The sequence below is a fragment of the Patella vulgata genome, chromosome 3 (genome assembly GCF_932274485.2).
Source record: "Patella vulgata chromosome 3, xgPatVulg1.2, whole genome shotgun sequence".
Classification (NCBI taxonomy): Eukaryota; Metazoa; Mollusca; class Gastropoda; family Patellidae; genus Patella; species Patella vulgata.
In genome coordinates, this window is record NC_065881.2 from 53,535,392 (window position 1) to 53,554,313 (window position 18,922).

Consider the following 18,922-nt stretch of genomic DNA (forward strand, 5'->3'; position numbering starts at 1 on the left):
TGAGCATGTATCTGTTATCACTCGTCACTTCAGTCAGTTATACAGAGGAATGACTCGTGTTTTCCTTTGGCGTTCGTCGTTTATTGTTCAGTGGTCTGGCCAGACGGGAGGTTGGATGGGTGAGTGGACTGCAAAAGTTTATTCGTAATTTTGAAGATTCTTTTTGTATTCCTTTTGCTGTCCTTCAGCTGATGTTGAAAGTGATGTTTTTTCGTTTCTGCGATGAAGCTATTGGTGTTTGTTCGAGCAGTTATATATTTGTCGATCAATTTCCATTTTTGATTTTCTCCACTTCTTCTAGGCCTTACGACGTAATCTTTTTGATTGGCGGATTTCATCACTGAACTATCGTATTGGGCCGTATGGTGATAGTTTTGGTTAGAGGTGGGGCATGATCGTTTAGTAGGTCTGTTAAAACTCTGTCGTAGGCTTCAACCTGTTCGCTCATGCTATTCTGTGAGGTGATCCCCTGCAGTTGCTCATTTTTTCTCATAACAGCTCGGAAACCTTTGATGTCCATATTTTTTGTTTTCCGTGCCGTAAGCAATCTCTTGACTGGACCAGGTTTCAGGATATCGAGCCCAAAAAGTGCTGTAGTGGTCGGTGATTAAATGGTTTACAACGTCTGTTGATTTGAAGGAGACTAGTCCATAAATATTCAAAGGGCCCCCTTTGATATTTCTAATATGCACTTAGATAATATGCCGCCCTTAAGAAGTGTCGCCCCTAGTCCCGAGGACCCTAACTGGGGCCAACAGAAGCCCCTATCAACAATCTCATAATCCTTTTAAAATGCCAATCCAGAATTAAATTATGGGATGTATAGCATTTATAATATTTCATAAATGTGAGTAAGTGAGCGGATGACTTAGTGAGGTCACAATTGGTCAGACCTAAATATTAAGGCCACCTGCAGATTTCGTCAAGGTCATGGGAAATAAACAGGGTTATAGCATGTGAGTTGCTGTGGGTTAGGGTTAGCACTATCCCTATTTACATCTCGTGACCTTGATGAAATCTGCAGGTGGCCTTAATATTTAGATCTAGCCGTCACAATCATCCTCTGATCACCAACAATTTACTACTCTCGAGATCACAATTATCATTTGCAATTTTAGTTTATTTAAGGGCAGGATATAGTGGGAGGGCGCACTCAGGATGTTACTGTGAGCGATCCAGCAATGCCCGATAGCCTTAAGCCTTAGGTTTGTTTAACTTATATCGTTATTGACTTGAGAATTTTACCCTTTCTATGTGCCCAATTTGCACTTTAAAGTTAACTTGTTATGGCAGCTTGTATAGGTCCAGTCGTGCATTTTCATTGTGTCTCACTATATTTGTTTGGTTTTTAAAAGCACACATTTATAGGGTGACTCCTATAAATTTTCAGTGTTCACGACCTTTTATTCCTGAGTTGCCCCCCCCCTTTCCAAAAATCATAACAGGACAGGGGTTACAGTTTGTAACAGACTTGTTTCAAATTTGTTGCGACACATTTTGGTCATGAGTGGACAAAAAAAATTACTGCTGTCCATTTTCAGCACTCTGTAACCTTTCATTCCTGAAATAACAAACTTTATAATACACTAAAATCTGATTGAGTAACAACTCATTAAGTAATTATCAGAAAATCATTAGAATTTGTTTGGTTATAGTCAATCGGATATTAACTTTAGCCTCTAGATCGTCCACAAGATTTTTTGAAGTGATCAAGAGCCATAACTCTGGCAGTAATTATCAGAAATCGCTGAAAATCAATAGGCTTCTTCGTCTCATGACTTTAAACACTGTATAAATTTAAAATCAATCGCATATTAACTTTAGCCTCTAGAGCATAAACAAGCAATTGTGGACGATGGACGGCCGGGGGCAACGACTATATACGACCACATTTCAATGTTGGCGTATAAAAAGGCAAAAAATAAACACTCAACTTTTATCAGAAAATTTCTATTTTAATTATACAATAATACAGTAAAAAAAAATTAACAAGCAAATCAAAATTTATACAGAATTAACAAAATTAATCATCTAAAATACCTTGTTATTATCCCACTTTAAACAGGTGGCTAAAATATTCCATGTATACCATAGAGGGCCTTGGTACTTCTATTAAACAGAATAATACCTATTTTACTCATAAAAATTAATATGATCAAATGTTAAATATGAATCATTATTGCATTTCATGGGCCACAAATGTGAAACTCACCGTCAATTCCTCGCAAGACAAAAGCCTATGCAATTTTGAAAACGGCAATGATTTTGAATATACAAATATAAAAAACTATATTTCAATTATCTGCTCAACAAAACAAGCCAACAGTGAGGCTGATGTCCCCCACCAAAATCCCAAAATAAATCGATGACACATATTAATTAATCGAACATTTATTTTTTTCAAAAGTATCAAGCAATCAAACCATACACTAAATTTCATCACTCTCTATCAGATAGAATCAAGATTATCTTGTCCCAAAGCATCGACCAATAAAATTGATTAGCTCTGCTTAGCTTCAGCTCGAAATGCTAATCATTGAACTCAGTCAAGACATTCACCTAATGAACATCTACATCAAGTTTAAACATTCTACCTCAATTAAAAGCAGAGTTATTATGTTCCAAAGTCTTGAACAATCAAATTGCTTATTGCTCCTTAGCCTAAACAGAAAATTCTCACCATCGAACTTAGTCAAGGTAATGATATAATGAATCTTTATTCGGAGTTTCATCGCTCTCACTTCATTATAACCAAAGTTATCGTGCCCCAGAGAATCAACCAATCAAATTGCTTACCTCTGCTTACCGTAAGCAGACAATGTTCATCATCAAATGCTATCAAGGCATTCACCTAATGAACGCCTACACAAAGTTTGAACATTCTACCACAATTAGAAGGAGAGTTATTGTGTTCCAAAGTCTCGACCAATCAAATTGCTTATCGCTCTGCTTACCCTCAGAAGAAAATGTTTATTATCGAACTTAGTCAAGGTATTGATGTAATAAAACTATACATCAAGTGTCCTCACTCCAACTTAATTAGAACTAAAGTTATCGTGTCCCAAAGCATCAACCAATCAAATTTCTTATCTCTGCTTACCCTAAACAGAAAATGCTCATCTTCGAACTCCATCAAGGCATTGACCTAATAAACACGTACACCAAGTTTGAACATTCTAGCTCAATTAAAAAGAGAGTTATTGTGTCCCAAAAAGTGTGACGGACAGACAGACAAACCCATTTTAATAGTCCCCTGCTTTTTTTGAAAGGCGGGGGACAATAAAAGCTGAAAGGTTACAGTATATATGTAAATAACCATATAGAACACAACGATAATACAACTATTCATCTGATTCAATGTTGTTGCTTGATTTTAGTTTTAAGATTTTTCTGTATCTTAGATATCTAGTATGAGAAATATAACATTGGAAACGTTGCAATAAGTGTGAAATTACCCACCAAATCTAGCCTATTTTATAAACTACAAATAGGATGTTAATTAATTTCTTCAACATTCAGTACTTCAATACATATTATGGCCAAACAGTTATTTAACAACATGAATTTTAAACAAAACCAGGGGTTGCCAGGCAAGATACGCCCACAAGCTAAAATCAAAAGCAATTTTTCGTACAATCAGGGGCCATAATCCAAAAAGTTATGGTCTGAAATGCACAAATATCGAAAGGGACAGAGATCTTGGGGATATAAAGATATATTTTAAGTTTCATCAAAATCGGATAGAAATTGTGACCTCTAAAAGGTCCACAACCTTTGTATTACATACTTTTACACACTTTGTGTACAAAGAGCGGACATTTTGTCGGGCAGTTTGTTTCGATTTTCCCCTTCATTATGGTGGAACAGTATTATATTTAAAACGTTTTTTTAAAATTGGATAAAAAATTGTGACCTCTAGAGAATCCACAACTAAAAAGCACAATTTTTCATAATCCAGGAAGTTATGATCTGATATGCCCAAATAGCTAAAGGAACCAAGACCTTTGGGACATAAACATATATTTTAAGTTTCATCCAAATCGGATAACAATTGTGACTTCTAGAGGGTTCCACAACCTTGGTATGACATTCTTTTACACTATTTGTGTACAAGGAGCCGCCATTTTGTTGGGCAGTTTTGGTCCGATTTTCACGAAATTGGAACTCAACCGTTATTAGGGTATAACTTATTAGGGTGTAATGGTGATATATATAATCGGGGGCCATATTCGAGGAAGTTACGTTCGGATATGCGCGATTATCGAAAGGAATAAAGATCTTTGTGATATAAACAAAAATTTAAAAGTTTCATCAAAAAGAGATAAAAATTGTGGCCTGTAGAGTGTCCACAAACAATTTGTGGACGGACAGACAGACGAATGGACAGGGGCGATGACAATATACGTCCACATGAAAATGTGAGCGTATAAAAAGGCATGCCACAGGCTATATTTATTCATGTGTTTTAATTAAATAGTATTCAAAACAACTTTTAACCCAAAACTAATGATCCTTCAAGTAGCCAAAAGTTGCATGAATAGCTGTGGCGCCCCTAGATCTATTACACGATCCAATCTAAAGGAGAGGTATTGACATGACTGGTAATTCAGGGCTATACCTGTATGAAATATATCAATTTTCTCTAATTATCTTCAAGGAACCAGGGTAGGCAATACTAAAAGGTTAATCTCATTTTAATCACAAGTTTGCTATATTTTGTATTACATAATATAGCAGGGCAAAAATGAGTCTTCTCTTGCCACAAAATCCAAACTTAAAGATAGCCAAGCAAAGTTTGGAAATAAGCAACTCTATCGCTATGTCTCGAAAATCGATAGGTTTCAACCTCTTTGCTTTGAAACAATTTGAAAAAACCTGTTAAATAACTGTGGCCTCCATGATGTAAAAAACAATCCAATTGTTGACGGTTGTATCAAAGGACCGACGGTACAACGGACAGGGATTACATAATATGCCCACACTGAATTGTGGGCGCATAAATAGAAAATTGAAAAACCAGCTCATCTGGTCACTAGCTGCTTCAGAGAAAATCAGTTATTTATACAATATTTTAAGGAATATTCATGGAATAATGGTATTTATATATTAAGTACAGCTTTATTACTCTCATACATAACTATTTGCCCATAATATAGCTATCAAAATATACAATTATAAATAGCGTGGCTTATATTTTAGATTTAAACCTGATCAAAAAGTTAATGGTAATTTGATAATATAGATCACTGTAACATAGCTCATAATAACATCTACCTACATATGACATGTATATTTGAACCATTTTTTTAAGTACAATACTAAAATTAAAATTTACAAAGACAGGACCTATTTAGATTCATTTGATTGGAGTTGATATTTCACCAGACACAGGATTAAAACTTTAAAAACAACTGCAAACAAAGCAGCAAATTACCACTAGTGTACAAAAATTTTATTGTAGAGAGATGCATATGAACACAAAACAAATTCCAACAGATTCTGTTGTGTTTACTAAAAGTAATAGTGCCATTTTTTTGGGGAAAATATTTCATTCAATGAAAGATTATATCGATGGGTCTATATGGATTATTTATTGAGTACAAGTAGTTTAATTATCTTTAATGTGCATATAAAATTTGTGCTGTTGCTTTTATATAAATCAAAATAAATTTTAAAAATACTGCCCCTCTGTTTTGAGAGGAATAAGTGTGGGTTTTTATATTGTTTTATGTGATGTCTTCAAGTAATATTGGAGGTATTTTTTCACAAAATAAATAAATGAAGTAATACTTTAAGTACTGTCGATTAAATAGCTGTTTTATGCTAAGTAAAATGGACTAACAAATGGTATATATAATGTTTAAAAATAACAATAAAATAAAACAAAAGAATTTATTAAAATATAGGCGATGATGATGGCTGTATATCATCGTCAATAATAATTGAGTCTGTTTTATCACTTGATGTTGCATCTCCATTTGAACTAACATTTTGTGTTTGGCACTTTGTTTTTAATCCTTTGTTTCTGGTTTCTCTCACATTATCTGTTTTACAAGTACCGGTAGTTGTGTTCGGTTTAATTTCATTTCCAGTTTTTAATTTACTCTTTTTGTTTTGTTCACAAGGCACACTTTCTTGTTTACCGGTACTCTCTCTTGAGAGTGAACGCCGCGATTGAGCCTTTTCAGTACGCATTTTTGCTCTTTGAGTTTTAGCCTGTGCTATTTTCGCATCTGTCTGTGTGTCCTTTTTAATCTCAGTACTACTGATACCACTCTTTGCTCCCTTTACTTGTCTCGTTTGTCTTTCTGCAGATCCAGCCCTTCTCCCTTCTTTCAGTTTAAGTGATGACACTGTTGTAAGACCTTCATTTTTCAATGATGAATCCTTGTGAACAGTTGGTGCCCTAGTTGATTTGATTGGTCCACTTTGGTCACTTCCCTCAGAATCTGGGTTTTTTATTTCTTTGTCCATTATTGTACTGACAAAAGAGAATGGGTCTTTACTTTGACTTGTGTTTGTCGGTTTTGTTTTTGATGCCCGTGTGCGATTTGTTATTGTTTTTACATCAGTACCTGATGTTTTTGACTGCTCACTAGAAATGGCTTCAACTGCTTTAATTTCTGTGTTACTTGTAGGTAAAGTTGCTGTGGTTGTATTAGTATGTATACTTATGTCCAACCAAGTATCATCAAATGATGAATTAGAGATGGATTTGGAATCCTTGCTGTTGTGGGGTTTATCTGGAAAATAGACAAGTTCTTATTTTTATGCACATGGATAAGGTGAGTAAGTGTAGGATATTGTAAGCCATGAATGAGCTATCATATCATCTAGCCATTGTCATGCTTGTAGACATTGGTTTTAATTCTAATGTCTTTCTAATGAAAGTCCAAGAAACTCCAGTGTCACAACAGTGAACATTTATCACTGATAATAAAGCTAATTTTCTGAACTGATTGATATTCAATAATATGAAGGTTTCAGGTTGTGTGAATTACCCTCCAAAAATCTTTCCGATCTTTTTTGTTTAAAACTCTTTTCTTCTATTTTCAATCTAGCAGGTGCATAAGTTAATGCATTGTATTTAAAACCAATAGGAATGTGTAACAACAAAGATGGGAGAGCATATGTAACAGTTAAGATTAATTAAACTCACCTAAATCTAACACTTGATTATCCAATTCGTGTAATTTGATGGAGTAGGCATTAGATACAATATCCATCGGAATTGACTTACTCAATGATGTCTGTTGCTGTGTATTTTTAACGAAAGTTTGTTTTTTAGGACTAATATCAAGTTCACTATCAGCATCAGTATCAGATAATTCTAATTCAACCACAGATGATGGCACATTTTCACAAGGCAATATTTCTGTTTCAGTCTTTTTTCTTGTTTCTTCCTCTAACTGCCAAGTTAAATCTTCCACCTCTTTTTCTAGTGAACTTAAACTACTTTCACTTTCGGTTACTAATCTTGAAATAGACTGGAAAAGCAATTTTTTCAATAAATATATTACTATAAAAAAAACATAAGTTTCATGATAATATTCATTTCTTCAAGTTTAATTTGGATTTAATGAGAGAAATCTGACAAAACATAGTGTGCATTTTTCTGCATCTTTAACTTAATCAAAGGTTGCCAAGCAACAAAAACATACGTTTGACAGGAGCTATGTCGTCTGAGCTAACCAACCCATAAAAATTGTTACAGATCTGATAATTGAAGCCTCAAAGGTACTGACATTTTGTAACAAAGGGGAATAAAGTTTCGTCTTTCAATAAATAAAGTTATTATTATTATTATTATTATTATTATAAGACAGATAAACAAAATAAATTTCAGAAAGAAAGATAAATCATTACAGCCTATGAACTATGAAGTTCTAACAATTTCATAACAAAAGGCATATTTATCTTTTATAAAGCATTCTGGTAAGTTTTTGTGTTCCAAAAGGTACAACAGACAGCACAGGTGCTTAAAGATACATTCAAGCGTACAAACTGGTGATTTTTGATGATATATTTCGACTAAAAACATATTCAAAGTAACCAATCTATCAAAAATTTGCTTCAATTCTCTCTCAAAACACTGTATTCATCAGGGATACCTATAGCTATAAGTAAGCTGTTGTTAAATGCAATGTCTGTCAACTTAGCTTCATTGTCGGAGGGTCCATTTTTCAGAATGTATTTGTCATTACTTTTTGTACATCTACCATACATATTGAGGTCTAATTAAATTCTTCATTATTTCTGTCAACTTCTTTTTCCGTTGTTTATTTGCAGAGTCTTTTGTATGTTGACACTCCTCAACGTACACCTAACCATTTGATCAAGAAATAACAACCACTCCCTCACTTAAGCTGGCACACAATTAGCTGGCAGATAACAGTCGGCTTGCCAGTTAGTGATACCCTCACAATTTTGTCCAGTGCTTGCCCCATGGGCGTTTTTCGGGTAATCCAGTATTTTTCTAGTAAGATTGGGTGTCTATACTTTTCATATAAATATACCAAAATTGACATACTTTTATTGGAAAGAACCACCCAATAAATACTTTTCTGGGAAAGTATTTTTAACCTAAGCAAAAAATACTTATCACATTCTTCCTCAATTAGAAGCAGAGTCATTGTGGCCCAAAGTCTTGGATCAATGAAATTTCTTATCTCTGTTTTGCCTAAGAAGAAATTGTTCATCACCAAAAACAATCAAGTTTGAACATTCTATAGCCCAATAAGAAGCAGACTTACTGTGTCCTATAAAGTGTGACAGACAGACGGACAGACAAACACATTTTAATAATTACCTGATTTCAATCAGTGGGGTGGGACAAAAAGATATGATCATTGTAGTCCCTAGTATACTAACAAGAAATGTGAACTCATACAAATTTTAAAAAGAAAGATTCATAATTGAAGTCTCTACATGGTTTTCTACAGCTGATGAAGGGCAATTAGCCCGAAACTGTACTGTATTATATGTTTTAATCTTCTACACAGTGTTGTCTCGTTTGTTGCTCGGGATTCTACTTCATGTTTTATCTACACAGACTGGTTCCTGCTCGTCGACGGATGCATCACTGAGATCCAAACTAGCCTGCACTGTCTTAGGGAATCTTCCGCCCTCTTTTTATTTTTCGAGTGTGAGGTTTTTATCGTCTTCTACTTGGAACTGTTTGTTTTCTATAACTTATAAGGTAGACTATAACTACACACATAGCCTTCTAATGGAAAATCAAATTGCATAACTGTTTCCGATGGGAATACCTGACACCATTAACCCAAAGCTATTACTACTACAAGACAGATCTTGCGAGGTTTTGTACAGATATCACTGCTAGATATATTACAAGTCTTCTGATAGATATTATGTTGAAAATGTCTTTCTTGGATGATACAGTGGCACTATACCAGGGAGAGAGAGAAATGGGTTTAACGTCCTCTCGACTCAAACTAGGTCATTGCGGGACTAACATATGGTTCAATTTTATTTCAATAATGCGCGTGCGAGTAGGGGTCTTGAGCAATGGGAGGAAACCGAACCCTGAGAAAACCGATGAGTTCGGACAGGCAACCCTACTCCTTGTCACATCACTACACCAGAAGTTGTTCCCTGCTTTCTCAGAAGATATATATAGATTATTGTCGACTCCACTGCACTACCATGATATACAACCATATTAAACTGTGTGTGCATAAAAAGGACACAGAAATGATGGACAATGAAAGTGTCAATTTAATTACATGACATGTTGACCTGTTCCTTTAAAGAACTTACCATTAATTTTTTATGTAGACTGTCCGAGAGTTCCTGTATATTCTTGACCTGCATCATATCACCAGAACTAGATTCAAATCGATTTCTGAAGAAAAAGACAACTTGTTAATTAAAAACTTACCAACAAATGCAACACGATGTATTGTTTAACAACTGGTCAAATAGTGAATTTCTTACCTCATTATTTGAATCACTGGCATACTTGAGAGAAACAAACTGGGTCATTCTGGGACTAACATTTTATTTCAATAATTGTGGTCTAAAGAAGTGGGAGTAATCTGCAGTACCTAGGGATAACCCACAAAGTTATGCAGGCAACCCAACAGATCAAGTATCAAACCTGTACAGATAACAGGTCATATGATGTACAGCACATTAAGCTTAGCACAGATAAACCCTACAACTATTTTAATAAACATGAATTTCTCATCAACACAGTGGTAAAATGAGTGAGCGTTAAATCCTAAGATCTGTCATTGTGTCAAGTGCTGTGGTTTTGACTCCCCGCTTGTACGTGACAAGGAGTAGTGTCATCCGTCTGTCCAACGTCAGGGGTTTTCTCTGGGTCCTCTGGTTTCCTTCCACTGTGCAAGCGAATTATTGTAATAATACTGAATCATATGTTAGTCCCAAAATGACCTAGGTTAAACCCCATTGCTCTCTCTCTCTCTCTGTCTCTATACCTTGGTCACTTTGAGACTAACATGGGGTTAATTTTTGTTCCTATGGTCAGTGATGATGATCACTACACGTCATCAAATTCCAACAGTAAAGGGTTCTCTTAAATGCATACAAACGTTTTTTTTCGTACTATCCAAAAGAATAGACAAAATTTTCTTTGTCAGGCACCACAAGTGGGAAACTAATTTGAAAATTCCTGTGATTCCATAGTCCAGTTAATTTTTATTCATGAAATAGCACATAAGTCATATAATTATTACCGAAATGATGCCAATGAATTTTGAAGTGAATCTGGTCTATCACTGACACTGAGTTGACTTTGTGATTTATACTGTGTGTGGGTTGTATCGCCAAGGTTAACAACTGTAACAGGAATACGATCAAATTGCCTGTAAATAAACATTATTGTTACATGTATTTGTAAAATATTCTAATATTTATGCAAGTTTCTTGAAACACGTCTTCTTAACAATTAAACTATATGTAGACGTAAATTTTACAACAAATTAATATGTTATTTAAGAAGTGAAAATGTTCAATAAAAGGTTTTGGAAATTGACACTATGAAATGAAATTGGGGGTGCAGTGGGCGTATATGGGAATAAAGTATTGATATTACATTTGTACCTGTTTTTATATCTGTAGAAGGCATGATCATACGATAAAGTTGATAAGTTATTTGCTGCTGTAGCACTTGACATTAAAAACAAAAAATTTTCTGGTTGCTCGAGTAATAGTGTAGAAATTAAACTTTGATGTATATTAGATTCTTTCATAGAAATCCTCATGGTAGAATTTCTTCTACATCCATACCAACCAATGACTTCCTGTTGTCAAAAGAAAATATTAATTTCTAAATCGCATGTAATGTGTATGCTGGTTGGATATCCATGTTGGTATTCCATTTTGTAATTTAATCTCTTAAAATGTGAAACAAAAGACTGACAGTGGCCACATTTCACTGAGGTGAGTTTTGTTTCGTGTTTGGAGAATGTGAAACTAATATTAAACAAAAATGTGGGTTACTGAACATCTTAGTTTTTCACTTTTACTAATAATTTTCATAATCTTGTTCTAGGTTTGTTGTACTCTTGCCTTTTCACCTTTACATCTTCAAGAAGGAAATGCAACTGATAAGCAGACTAATCCTAGCCCCATAAATATTTATCTCATCATCAATGAGATAACAAATATCAACACAAGTCAACATAAGCTTATATAGATGCATTATGTAAGATTTAGATAAAGAGCTGACAGTTCACACTATAATAGTTAAAACAAGCCAACAGTGAGGCTGATGTCCCCCGCCGAAATCCCCAAATAAATAGATGACACATATTAATTAATCGCACATCTATTTTTTTCAAAAGTATCGAGCAATCAAACTGATTATCAACTATACACTAAGTTTCATCACTCTCTATCAGATAGAATCAAAGTTATTTTGTCCCAAAGCATCGACCAAGGAAATTGCTTATCTCTGCTTAGCTTTAGCTTGATATGTTAATCATTGAACTCAGTCAAGACGAACATCTACATCAAGTTTAAATATTCTACCTCAATTAGAAGCAGAGTTGTTATGTTCGAAAGTCTTGACCAATCAAAATGATTATTGCTCCTTAGCCTTAGCAGACAATTCTCATCATCGAACTTAGTCAAGGTATTGATGTAATGAAGCTATAACCAAGTTTCATCACTCTCACTTAATTAGAACTAAAGTTATCGTGTCCCAAAGCATCAACCAATCAAATTGCTTATCTCTACTTACCATAAGTAGAAAATGCTCATTTTCGCACTCTATCAAGGTATTGACATCATAAACACCTACACCAAGTTTAAACATTCTAGATCAATTAGAAGGAGAGTTATTGTGTTCCAAAGTCTCGGCCAATCAAATTGCTTATAGCTCAGCTTACCCTGAAGAGAAAATGCTCAATATCGAACTTAGTCAAGGTATTGATGTAATGAAACTATACACCAATACACCAAGTTTCATCACTCTCACTTAATTGGAACTAAAGTTATCGTGTCCCAAAGCATCAACCAATCAAATTGCTTATCTCTACTTATCCTAAGCAGAAAATGCTCATCTTCACACTCCATCAAGGCATTGACCTAAAAAACATCTACACCAAGTTTGAACATTTTAGCTCAATTAGAAGGAGAGTTACTGTGTTCCAAAGTCTCGGCCAATCAAATTGCTTATCGCTCCGCTTACCCTGAGCAGAAAATGCTCATTATCGAACTTAGTCAAGGTATTGATGTAATGAAACTATACACCAAGTTTCATCACTCTCACTTAATTAGAACTAAAGTTATCGTGTCCCAAAGCATCAACCAATCAAATTGCTTATCTCTGCTTACCCTAAGCAGAAAGTGCTCATCTTCGAACTCAATCAAGGCATTGACCTAATAAACACCTACACCAAGTTTAAACATTCTAGATCAATTAGGAGAGTTATTGTGTCCCAAAAAGTGTGACAGACAGACTGACAGACAGACAGACGGACAGACATTTTAATAGTCCCCTGCTTTCTTCGAAAGGCGGGGGACAAAAATAAGATATTGAAAGGGAATATGTTGAACATTTTAGCCATTCTGAGAGGAGTTAACGTCAATGGCAGAACAGTGCAGTCATTTCTTCAGCATCCAGGCTAAGGAAGATGAATAAACCTTATGCAGTGAACTATGAAGAAAATGTATACAATAATAAACAAAGTCTCGATTGTCCATTTTTAAATCAAATCATTAACTGCCAATTGTTTTAAAATCTGTTGAAAATCAAAACCACCCAAAGTTCTAGTGAGTTGATTATGGGCCTGGCATGTAAATAAATGTCTAATTAATGATCTATATAACATTTGAGGCCAAACGAAAGATTTGCATTAGACAGATTTAGCTCTTGAATAATGCATCTTAAAAAACTCTAAAAATAAATCATACTTATTTTAATAAAAAAAAAAAATAAAGTGAAAAAAAAAGAAATTGAAGTGACATCAAAATTATGGCGATTTGATATCTCCTGCAGTAGATATTGTCACATTGTTACATTGTAGTACCAAACATTATTGCATTATTGGGTGATAAATTTTATTATGCAAGAGCTAAATCTGCCTATTGCAAGTCTTTATTAATTAGGCTTGAACAGATGTTCTGGAAATGATTAATTAGACCTTTATTTACATGACAAGCTTGAAATCAACTCTGTAGACCCTTGGATGGCTTGGATACAGCTTGGATTTAAACAGTCGTCCATTTAAATTAAATCAATAAATGGCGGACCAAGCTAACGTTTACCGTTAGTCACTGACGTCACTACCGGAGACTGGTGATAAAAGGCCTGCCAAGTAAGGGTACCAATACCATAGCCATTGAGAATATTACTTGTAAGCAAACGATCAACAATTCTTGTAGACGGTGCGGACACAGTTGATGCCTATTTCTAGTCAAAACTTCCAACAGTGACAACTCCGTTCAGAATAAAGTAATTTGATTGAAATTTTCAATATTTTCTTTTTATATCTTCTATTTTTGAATTATTATAGCAAGAATGGACAATTCTTTATTAAACCCTTAACTAATGTATCTTTAAGTAGGCTACTGTAAGTGGATTCCACACTGACATAGACATACTTTTCATACAATTTACTTTAATGCTTGTGTTATGAAATCTATGACAATTTACCTGTTCCCTTCCATTTAAAACGGAGGCAAACATTCCTGGGTCTACTTTACCATTGCTACCATAGATGCAAATATCTTTAACCCATGGTTGAAAATCAATTATATCTGTAAAAATATATATCATACATTGCACATTAAGAATATCCATATGTTATCTAGCTCTATGACGGCAAACTGTACAGAAACAGCTGCATTATACATGTATTCCGATTCATTTTGGACACCACATAATGACATAAAATTTTACCCCTTGTTGCTAATAGGAAAAATTTCATTAATTATAAGACATGGAAGTGAATCTAAACAAAATTTGGATATGTTGGAACATGTACATGTACTTGATCTAGGCACTAATTTCCTGCATTCAGTGTAGCACTGACATTAACACGGCATTAAATCGAACTCACTATATTTATATTGAAATAGTCCCCCAAAAAAACAATATACTTTTTGTGGACAGACAGAAACAATCACGTGCCTTTCCTAATTATGTAAGCTTTTCAAATGCATAATTTTGCATTATTTAGCTTATAGCTATATAAGTGAATATAATATACATTAGTACTGTCAAATAAATTCTAAAATAAATATAGTTACATACAAACAATTGTTTCCACTTGACTGTTAGTGATTTCAGTATCACTGATTGTGTCTTGCACTCTTTTAATCACTTTACCAAACAAAAATCCTTCCTACAAGAAAGTATTAAAATAGTTAAAATATGGTTTAACATCCTACTTTTTCTTCAGCATCCAGGCTAAGGAAGATGAATATACCTTATGCAGTGAACTATGAAGAAAATATTGACTGCACAGCAGCAATGTTTACTGATGGTACATGTACTCTTCATGGAATTGTAACTGTCAGTCATATGATTGTTAATTACATGTACATGCATAAGTGTTAATTGTCCACAGCCCTACTTGTACACCTCTTTTCATGGTATGTTGTCAACCACCACTGCACTTTGTGTCTTTGACATTGTAATTATTCCTTTTCACTTATCTTATTAATCTGTTAAAGAAGACAAGTTGCTAACTCAATACCATGCACGTCCTCGACATTGCAAACACGACTTCTTGTTGGTTAATTTAAATCAACATTGATGTTGTTATCTTACCATGAAGAGATAGGCTTTTGATATCCAATATTTAAGACAAAATGAAAATTTCAAAATTGGCACACGAACCGCATGTCAGAATGCTTTTGAGCACCATTTGAAGAGACTCGGTGAACGAGGCTAACATATCTCACTGGGGAGAATACTACTGGCATAGACTGGAATAACTAGACACCAAAGACAGCTATTCGATTCGGTATCTTTGCATATTTCGCCGAACATAACTAATTAATTAGAATTTACAGTAAAGATAGGTTGCCAGGCAACGAAACATACGCCCACAGCAGTTAAGTCGTCCGAGCAATCAACAAGAGTTGTCGCATATTTTTTCTATTGTTGGTAATGAAACATTTATAATACACTAAAATCTGATTAAAAGTAACAACTCATTAAGTAATTATCCGAAAATCCTTAGAAATTGTTTGGCTTTTAGTTCAGTAGCTCTCCCCCATGCTAATGTTTAGTAATAGTATACGAAACATTTAATATCATGGATTTAGCTGTTCAAGTTATCAAAATTCATTGAAAATCAATATACTTGTTCGTCTCAAGACCTTAAACTCTGTTTATCAATCTAATGTCAATCGGATATTAACTTTAGCCTCTAGAACGTCCACAAGATTTTTCAAAGTGATCAAGGGCCACAACTCTGGTAGTAATTATTGGAAATCATTGAAAATCACTGGGCTTTTTCGTCTCACAACCTCAAACACTGTGCATAAATTTAAAGTCAATCGGATATTAACTTTAGCCTCTAGAGCATCCACAAGATTTTTCAAAATGATCAAGGGCCATATTTCTGGCAGTAATTATCGGAAATCGTTGAAAATCAATAGGATTCTTCATCTCATGACCTTAAATACTGTGTATAACTATAAATCTAAAGTCAATCGGATATTAACTTTAGCCTCTACAGCGTCGACAAGATATTTCAAAGTGATCAAGGGTCATAACTCTGACAGTAATTATCGGAAATCATTGAAAATCAATAGGATTCTTCGTCTCATGACCTTAAACACTGTGTATAAATTTAAAGTCAATCAGACATTAACTTTAGCCTCTAGAGCGTACACAAGATATTTCAAAGTGATTAAGGGCCATAACTTTGGCAGTAATTATCGGATATTGTTGAAAATCAATAGGGTTCTTCGTCTCATGACCTTAAACACTGTGTATAAATCTAAAGTCAATCGGATATTAACTTTAGCCTCTAGAGCGTCCACAAGATTTTGTTCAAAGTGATCAAGGGCCATAACTCTGGTAGTAATTATTGGAAATCGGTGAAAATCAATAGGCTTCTTCGTCTTGTGACCTTAAACACTGTGTATAAATTTCTAAAGTCAATCGGATATTAACTTTAGCCTCTAGAGCGTCCACAAGCAATTGTGGACGTCGGACAGGACAGATGTGGGCGACGACAATATATACGACCACATTTTAATGTGGGTGTATAAAAACAGAAACGATTGAATGTAAATCAGTTGATATACATTCATATTATGAGTTGCAACTCCTTTGTGTCCATTACTACATGTAGGTGCCAAAGAATAGCTATTTAGCTCCTTTAAAACATTCTTTTAAGAACAGCAGAAATATCAACACTCAAGACAAGGCTCCTTAAGACTAAAACTAGAGTCTATTCTTTAAACATTGATGTGATTGATCAACTAATCATGGCTGTGAATTGAATGGTCAATCAAGCTTGTGTACTAAATTTGATAAAACAAAAACAACAATTCCATACAATTATTTTAATTGAATTAACAAGTGTGTAGAGTCAACCTTATTTATAACCATTATAATACAATGCCAATGCTTGTGGACGAGTTAACTAGTAGAGTTTCTGTTCTGTCTATGTCATTTATTAACTATGACATCGTGAATATGACTTACCGTACAGGAACCGTAAGAAAATTTAATATTCAAATGATATAAACCATGTGTTGACAGTTGATACATCATTCTAATTCATATCATGGACCTTATAATATTATAAGGTCCATGTTCATATGTAATGATACAAATGACAGGCATATCTGCTATCTTAATTTGGGAATGATTATATTAAGCAATAGGCCTATCTATCATCATTCATGGAAATATGATGATGATTCATTCTCATTTTTTCACTCAAGATTCTCTGCCTGTTGTCATAAGTGATCGGATTTTCAAACTTTTCATACACAATTTTAAATAATTCTGCGTTAGATTCACCAGGGAATACAAACCTCATCGTTAGGGCTGTTTTGGTGGTGGTAAAATAGTGAAGCCAAAGTAACTCCGTTCACATTGGCAGCCATCTTTCATTTTTGCTCAACCCACTTCCGCTTAAGAATTTTGCGATCACCTCTAACCCTTGGATAATACGCGTATATTTCATCAAATTACAACTGAAAAAAATGGACACATGTTTTGATATTTCGTCTTGTTTAAAACAGACATTTTTTATGTCATCACTGTCAGAGACAGGCCACCTGTCTCTTACAAAACTCTAAAGTGAAGTTAGTGGATCACAATAAATTTAATTTTGGAATTAAAAGTGACCATGACCTTTCTCACCTTCGAGAATGATTTGATCATCATCAGTCCAGACCTTTTTGTTCAATTTTTCTCTAGTAATTTATTTTGAAAAGAGACTTGATAATCGGAAACTTGAATGAACTCGGTGACTTTGTTGATTGGAACGGAAAAACTAAAAAAAAGGCAAAGCCAAGAAACGAAGGTACAAAAATGTCTTCGACTGAAACTGGAGGACATTTTTCTCGGAAAACGTGTCCATTTCCTACACCCGTTGACAGAGCGGCTGTGAGTATTGCTTAATACCAGTTAATGATTTTATATTATAGTGTAGACACATCTGATCTATTCTATGGCATCATTTCATTATTTAAAATATTATAAATTATGATTTGTCACTAGTATACTACAGTAGGCCTATATGTCATGTCGACATTTGGAGTGAAACAGGTGTCCCAACCTTTTGCCTTTAGTCTTAGGCTAATTAGATCACAATAATTATAAATATGTATTTGTATAGGCTATACATTTAATGTAGACATGTAGGCCTATATTGTCGATCAGTAGTTACATCATCATCTAGACTACTGTAGTGATTGTTCATATTTGGTCCAATTCAAGGAAGAAAGAATCATTAAAATTCATAATTTTCTATCACAACCAAATTAACCAGTAGCCAAATATCATGATTATTAACTAAACCATACACGGATGCGTTATAATTTGTAGATTGTCATATATTTTAAACACAATAATAACAAATATATATTTCCAGGTATGGTTGATTAAATGTATTTAAGATTGTGACTCAAAAATATATTCAATAAATCAACTGACCTTTTGATTTATGTAGCCTGAACGAAATTAGATGTGCATTATACTATAGCCTACTATATTATAGTCAGTGTTGTGTCCTTCAAATTAACCTACTAAGTTCACATAACTAAAGCATTGCATCCCATGTTCTCATAAAAAAAAAAAAAAAAAAAAAAAAAATCTAATAATAGTAATATCTTCAATAGTTTTAATTGTGTCCTGCAATACATGTATGTATGTTGACCTGATAATTTGGGCAATATCAATACTATCACTATAGCATATAATATCTTAAGCTGGATTATCTCCCTTATACTACCGATA

At 34.1% G+C, this 18,922-nt stretch overlaps 2 protein-coding genes across 2 annotated transcripts in view; one reads left to right on the forward strand and one right to left on the reverse strand.

Annotated features, from left to right (window-relative positions):
- Positions 1 to 1,940: 1,940 nt before the first annotated feature.
- Positions 1,941 to 17,784, reverse strand: LOC126814859 (BRCA1-A complex subunit Abraxas 1). The gene is made up of 8 exons (XM_050540276.2): positions 17,494 to 17,784; positions 14,747 to 14,837; positions 14,147 to 14,250; positions 11,089 to 11,288; positions 10,722 to 10,850; positions 9,781 to 9,865; positions 7,160 to 7,487; positions 1,941 to 6,743 (listed from the first exon to the last, which is right to left on the reverse strand). Exons 1-8 carry the CDS (start codon positions 17,563 to 17,565, stop codon positions 5,896 to 5,898), a joined length of 1,857 nt encoding a protein of 618 aa, XP_050396233.1. The 5' UTR covers positions 17,566 to 17,784; the 3' UTR covers positions 1,941 to 5,895.
- A 122-nt stretch (positions 17,785 to 17,906) lies between these two features.
- The window catches only part of LOC126814866 (hexokinase-2), a 43,135-nt gene continuing 42,119 nt past the window's right edge, over positions 17,907 to 18,922 (forward strand). The window contains exon 1 of the mRNA XM_050540297.2: positions 17,907 to 18,070. Within this exon, the coding sequence (XP_050396254.1) occupies positions 17,996 to 18,070 (75 nt within the window). The 5' untranslated portion in view covers positions 17,907 to 17,995. The remainder of the gene's footprint in view (positions 18,071 to 18,922) is intronic.

Excerpts from the sequence above, each read along its gene's own strand:
- LOC126814859 (XM_050540276.2), bottom strand. The coding sequence starts at position 17,565 with ATGGCTGCCAATGTGAACGGAGTTACTTTGGCTTCACTATTTTACCAC. Across the intron at positions 14,838-17,493 it reads AAAACAGCCCTAACGATGAG|GAAGGATTTTTGTTTGGTAA; the intron begins GTTTGTATTCCC and ends ACTTTCTTGTAG. Across the intron at positions 10,851-11,088 it reads TTCTACAGATATAAAAACAG|GCAATTTGATCGTATTCCTG; the intron begins GTACAAATGTAA and ends GTTTATTTACAG.